Source organism: Trichosurus vulpecula (genome assembly GCF_011100635.1).
Source record: "Trichosurus vulpecula isolate mTriVul1 chromosome X unlocalized genomic scaffold, mTriVul1.pri SUPER_X_unloc_2, whole genome shotgun sequence".
Lineage (NCBI taxonomy): Eukaryota > Metazoa > Chordata > Mammalia > Diprotodontia > Phalangeridae > Trichosurus > Trichosurus vulpecula.
Window position 1 is genome coordinate 3,257,118 of NW_023494378.1, and position 6,930 is coordinate 3,264,047.

At 38.2% G+C, this 6,930-nt stretch overlaps 1 protein-coding gene across 1 annotated transcript; it reads right to left on the bottom strand.

Annotated features, from left to right (window-relative positions):
* Nucleotides 1–869: 869 nt before the first annotated feature.
* On the bottom strand, nt 870–5,360 carry LOC118833138 (small ubiquitin-related modifier 2-like; the record flags this gene model as incomplete). The annotated part of the gene is made up of 1 exon (XM_036740540.1): nt 870–5,360. A coding segment is annotated over one exon (459 nt), but the record flags the coding sequence as incomplete, so codon positions are not given.
* Between the last annotated feature and the right edge of the window lie 1,570 nt (nt 5,361–6,930).

Consider the following 6,930-nt stretch of genomic DNA (forward strand, 5'->3'; position numbering starts at 1 on the left):
GTTGGACCTCATGGGACTGTAACTGATATTATTCTGAGTCTGATTCCAGGTCTGATTCTAGGTATCATCAAGGAATCCTATTAGGCCAATGATCCATGACACCAGTAACCCTATGGGGTTGACATCCATGAACTAACTATAGGTGAAGGTTTCATGGGGAAGGCTAGGAGAATGACTCTTGGCATGGGCTGTGGTAAAATCTTCCTGACTCTATTTGTTCAGTATGACATTTCTTCCTGAATGGAAAATACTCCACCTTTTCTGCCTGACTCACTACAATTAGCTATCCGTATGACTCCAGCCTGGAACGGACATGAAGTTAGGGAAGTATTTTCCCCAGCTGTATAATGTCTCCATTTTCTTTCTATGGCAAATTTCTATAATCAAGGCAGGTTGTCAATATAAATACAGTACTAAATCCTGATTCCTTAAGTTAATACTGGAGCACATCTGAGCTATTATAATAAAATGCAGGTATGAGATTTGAGCTATTTAGCCTAAAGTTTTAGCTCTTCCCAAAATTAATATGAGGATAATTGGGTACTGATGGAACAGTTTATGGGACCAAACTCTTGTTCTATTAATTAATAAGCCTAAAACATCTTCAGTTATGGTTTGAAGAGAAGAATCTTAGAATATCTAGTGTTATCTAAATGGGAAAAGCCAATTTTATTTGGGTTTATTATTACCACCTAGATATTGAGCTTGTCTTGAAAGGCAAATATGTTTTATTACAAATAACTTATTCAATCTACACTGTCTTGAAATTGACTACTCAATGTATTTAAATATCCCATCCCAGAACTTTTTGTTACAAATGAAATTACTTTAGCAGCTTTTTTTTGAATTTATTTTTTATTTTTAGTTTACAACACTCAGTTCCACAAGTTTTTAAGTTCCAAATTATCTCCCCCTCCCTCTCCTCCCCCCTCCCCACCCAAGACAGCATGCAATTCGATATAGGTTCTACATATACCTTCACATTAAACTTATTTACACAATAGTCAAGAAGAATTATAACCAATGGGATGAACCATGACAAAGAAGAAACAATACCAAAAAAGAAGAAAAAAAAGAGAGCAAATAGTTTGCCTCAATCTGCATTCAGACTCCGTAACTCTTTCTCTGGATGTGGATAGCTTTTTCCATAATGAGTCTTTTGGAGCTGTCTTTGAACCTTGTCTTGATGAGAAGAGCCAAGTCTATCAAAGGTAGTCATCACAGGTACCGTGTGTCTGTAATCGTGTATAATATTCTTCTGGTTCTGCTCACCTCACTCAGCATCAGATCATGAGAGTCTTTCCAGGTTATTATGAAGTCCATCTGCTCCTCATTTCTTATAGCACAATAGTATTCCATTACATTCATACACAACAACTTGTTTAGCCATTCCCCAATTGATGGGCAACCCCTTGATTTCCAATTCTTTGCCACCACAATATTTCTAGGTCAAAGGGTATGCACTTTTTATAGCCCTTTGGGCACAGTTCCAAATTGCTCTCCAGAATGGCTGGATCAGTTTACAACTCCATCAACAATGTAGCAGTGTTCTTATTTTCCTACCCATCTTCTCCAGCATTTATGAGTTTCCTATTTTGTCATGTTAGCCAATCTGACAGGAGAGATGTGGTACCTAAGAGTTGTTTTGATTTGTTGTGATTTCGAGCATTTTTTCATATGCTGATAGATATCTTTAATTTTTTCCTCAGAAAACTGCCTGTTCATATCCTTTGACCATTTATCAATCGGGGAATGACTTGTATTCTTATAAATTTGACTCAGTTGCCCATATATTTGAGAGATGAGGCCTTTATCAGACATTGGTTGTAAAAATTCTTTCCCAGTTTTCTGCTTCCCTCCTAATCTTGGTTGCACTGGCTATCTGTACAAAAAAATTTCAATTTAACATAATCAAAATTATCCATTTTGCATTTCATAACACTCTGTATCTCTTGTTTAATCATAAATTTTTCCCTTCTCCATAAATCTAACAGATAAACTATTCTTTGCTCTCCCAAATTGTTTAGCAACTTTTAAATGAATTTCATTATGTATCAGAGGTCACTATCTGGGAGAGATCCCCAGAGGACCAGAATATGTTTCAGAGACTAGACAACTGTATGAGATGGGACAATTGAGCCTTAAGATACAATTGACTAATTAAATGGATAGGAGGGAATGGATTACTAAGAAAGAGATATAACCCAAAGGGGTTGCCCCCCAATGGCTTCTTTCAATGTGTCAATTAATTTATCTCCCTTTTCCCCGACAGTTAACTACCCACTTTGGTTTTGCATCACCCAGTCCTCTAGACTGCCCCCTATGAATTTAAATTGTAATGATCCAGAGAAAGACTGGAGTCTTTCTGTGGATCGAAAGAGGGAATGTGAGATATACTTCATTAGGACACCTTACTCTGTTCAAATCAACATTAGTCAGTTTGATAGTTTATATAAATCATATGGGGATAATTAGATGAGATAGATTCTCATAGTAGGCCTCAAACTTTAATGTAATCTTCACTACTTGTTTACCAGTTATGAAGATCACTTGAGCAACCACAAGAATGCTGACAAACATATCTCCATCCTGTTTTGCTCAAATTCCATGTTCAAACCCAGCATGGGTGGGATGCCTTGACTCTTTTAAAGTCCCTCAACTGATTTTTCTCCCTCTGTATATTCCTCTCTTGCCTAACATGAGCAGGTGACCATCTTATAACTACTTGGTCACTGGGGATGATTCTTGACTTTCCCATCTTAATTTTTGCCCCTCAAGGGCAAGGTCTACCAACCAATGAGATTCTGTATTTTACCATGCCTCTTTTGTGTATTTGGGTATCAAAACTATAAAAGTAAGGTGCTGGGGACCAGGGGCATCTCAGATCATGAGGGAGACCTGAAGTCTACTTCATTAGAGAGGTCCATGGATCATTTAATAAAGTGCCATGGCCTTAGAGCTCTGCCTCAGTTTCTTTCATTGTAGGCTGGACAACTTTAAACTTCACAATGCCCTCACCTTGCCATCTGGCCTAGAGAGGTATCACAGAATAGGAGAGATATGGGAGAAATCTGTATACTTCCCCACCTTTTAAGTACAACCTATATGAACTCATCTCTAATGAATTGGGGGAGTAGAGTACATCACTGTTTTCAGAGCCTCGGTCTTCTCAACTGTAAAATGGACTGATGGTACTTGCATCACCATCTTTCAACATGGCTTGTGAGAAAAATGTTTGCAAATTTTAAAGCTCTACAAAAAGCATTCTCTAAAAAGCTCCCACTTTAAAGCTTGTAAATTGTGTGTAAAAGTGAGAGTCAAACAAACAATCACTTATTGGGGATACCTTTCACAAGTCAATGGAATAGAGGGGTGCCCAGGTGTGAAGGAGGCCAGGAAATCTCTGCCATGATATCACCTGTGCCAGGAAGTCAGCCTAGATTGAGGGATTTAGCTCTGTCCTGTGGACTACATGTGTAAAACCAGCAGCTGTCTGGCCAAGATCAGGGAAGGTGAGAATCTAAAAGAGACCTTGTGAAAATTTTCAGGGGAACTGAGGATCTGTGGACCTTTCATTAATATCCTGGTTCTGTGCCTGGAGGCCAGCCCTTAGTTTCTGGATCAGAAGCCAAAGAAAAGGCAGATTCAAGGCTGAACAAGGAGCCCAATTGAAACACTACACCACAAATAAGGGGGACATCCTAGAACTCCAGCAAAAGGATATCCAACAGTTGTGAGTTACTCCTTTGCCACAGGTGCTTCTTTTGCTGGAATCCACTTTCCCCTGGACCCTGTATATGCTGAATAGAGACTATCTCAGTGACTTCAGGGAGAGGGATGGGAAGAAATTTTTTTGGTTCCTACTCTATTCCTGTAGTAAATACCCACAATTAAACCATGTGGAAAATGATATCAACTGAATATCATTAGGGTGTTCCACCGTTGGGGCTTACAAACTATGACAAGCTGCCTCAACCTTTCAGGTCTACCTCTAAAAGCCAGAGCAGAGATAGAGCTGTTGTCCTCTGGGAACATGCCAGTGGGAGTGGAGGAAGGGAGAGTAGCTCCACAGTCTGTGGTAGGCATGCATGGCCTCAATTCATTCTCACTTCCCCTCTCCCCCAGGAACTCTTATTATCTGTATTTTACAAGTGAGAAACCTGAGGCTCAGAGAGCTTATATCATTTACACATGGTCACACAGCTAATTTCAGGGGTAAGGTTTCAACCCATGTTTCTACAGCTTCCAAGTCTGTCACTCTATTAAATCATAATGCTACTTTCCTTTTCCTTTTTAATTTTTTAAAATTTTAAACAAGAAGTATATTTAAACAACAAGATGTTTGACTTGAAGGGAAAACTAACTAGGATCAATTTCTTTATAGTAATTTATACCTACTAAGAGACAGAGATTGACCTACATGTAACAGCTACACACAAGAAAGTTACAAATCGTCCTTGGTTTTACAATGATAAAAGAAAAACATTGTAATTATCCAATCAAACAAGGTATACAAGGATTTTTGTAGGTTTATTTCTGCTGTTAAACAGTGAGAGCAAAATAACTTGCCGGAATATAAAGATAAAAGTTGAATGAGCATGCCACTAATGGAGAAAAGGGTTATTTTCACAGAATCACTATGTTCTTTCCCCTCCCCATCTCCATTTGATGTTGACCAAAACATACCATCGACCATTTAGTTAAAAAAAATACACATTATGCCTGTGCACATACACCAGTTACCTTACATACAATAAAGGAACGGGGAAAGGGAATCAAAGAAGAGAGAAAACTATACTGCAGTAGTCAGGATGTGGATGAACCAAATCTTGGTTTTCTAATTGTGAATGTATTGTTTTCCTTGGGAGCACAGTTCTGGAGTTGAGTTGTAGATTCTCTTTTTAGTAGGTGCCTCCTGTCTGCTGCTGGAACACATCAATTGTATCTTCATCCTCCATTTCCAGCTGCGCAGGTGTATCGGTTTCGTTGATTGGTTGCCCATCAAATCGGAACCTGATCTGCCTCATTGACAAACCCTGGCGTTCACAATAGGCTTTCATTAGTTTACTAAGTGGTGTGTGCCTCTTAATCTTAAATTGCACCACCGAACCATCTTGCCCTGCCACCTTCAGATTAATGTGGTCGTTGTTTTCAGTCTTCACTCCTTCCTTCGGCTTCTCATCAGCCATGGCACGTCTAGGGGTCTCCTCAGCCGCCGCTTCACAAAACAGGCACCAAGATGGTCTGCTCCAAGGTAATGGAGGGAGAAGCAGCAGCGGCAGGAGCAGGAGCAGGAGGAGCAGGAGGAGGAAGATGATGGTGGTGATGGTGAGGAAGAGGAGGAGAAGAAGAACTACGAGAAGGAGGTGGAGGAGGAGAAGCCTTTTCCTTTTTTATTAAACAAAACAAAACAAATGGTTTTTACATCAGTCAGTTGCTGATATCAACCCTCCCCAACAGAACTGTCAAGAGTAACAAAGAAAATGAGTTCAAAATCATGTCCCTTCCACTCTGGGAGCAGAGCCCATCTTTAACATAAAGGTAAAAGTAAAAAAAAGTAGACTGGAAAAAAGAGCAAGCAAAGAAAAAAGAACCTGAGAATAAAAAGTTATTATGGTAACATTAAAGATCAACACACAAACCCAGAACACAACAATGTCAAAGCAGCTGAAAACAAAGCTTCAAAGGACAATTTAAATTGGAAACAAGGTGACAAAAATTTCTGGAAGAGCTCAAAAGGGACTTTTAAAATCAAATAAGTGAGGTAAAAGAAAAATGGGGAAAGAAATCAGAGTAACACAAGAAAATTATCCAAGGACAGTCAACAGCTTAAGAAAAGATGCACAAAAAATAGTGAAGAAAATAACACCTTAAAAAAGCATTGACAAAATTGTAAAAGCACAAAATATTCACTGAAAAACTCCTTAAAAAGCAGACTTGGCCAAATGGAAAAAAGAGGTACAAAAATCTACTGTAGAAAAGAACTCTTTAAAAAGTAGAATTGGCCAAATGGAAAAGGAGGTACAAAAGCTAACTGAAGAAATTAATTCCTTAAAAATTTGACTAGAGTGAGTTTAAGATGACTCCACGAGACATGGAGAATCAATCAAACAAAATTTTACAAAGGAAAAATATAGAAGATAATGTAAAAATCTCATTGGAAAAAATAAGTGACTTGGAATCCAGAAAAATTATTTAAGAATTACTGGATTCCCTGAAAGCCATGATCAAAAAAAGAGCCTGGACATCATCTTTCAAGAAATTATCAAGGAAAACTGTCCTGATATCCTAGAACCAGAGGGTAAAATAGAAATTGAAAAAAAAATCCACTGATCACCTGAAAGTAATCTCAAAATGAAAACTCCCAGGAATATAACAGACAAATTTCAGCATGCTCAGGTCAAGGAGAAAATACTGCAAGCAGGCAGAAAGAAACAATTCATATATTGTGCAGCCACAGTCAGGATTACACAGGATTTAGCAACTTCTCCATTAAAGAAGGGGAGAGCTTGGAATATGATATTCCTGAAGGCAAAGGAGCTAGGATTGCTACCAAAAATCATGTACCCAGAGAAACTGAGCATAATCCCTCAGAGGAAAAAAAAGGATATTCAGTGAAATGGAGGACTTTCAATCATTCCTGATGAAAAGACCAGAGCTGAACAGACAATTTGATTTTCAATTACAATACTCAAGAAAAGCACGAAAAGGTAAACAAGAAAAAGAAAACATAAGGGATTCAATAAAGTTAAACTATTTTCATTCCTACACAGGAAGATGATACATTTAACTCTTAAGAACTTTATTACTATTATGGCAGTTAGAGGTATACACACAGACAGAGTGTGTGGGTATAAGGTGAATGTGATAAGATGATATTAAAAAACAATACTCAGGGATGAGAAAGAAGATTGCTTTGGGAGAAGAGGG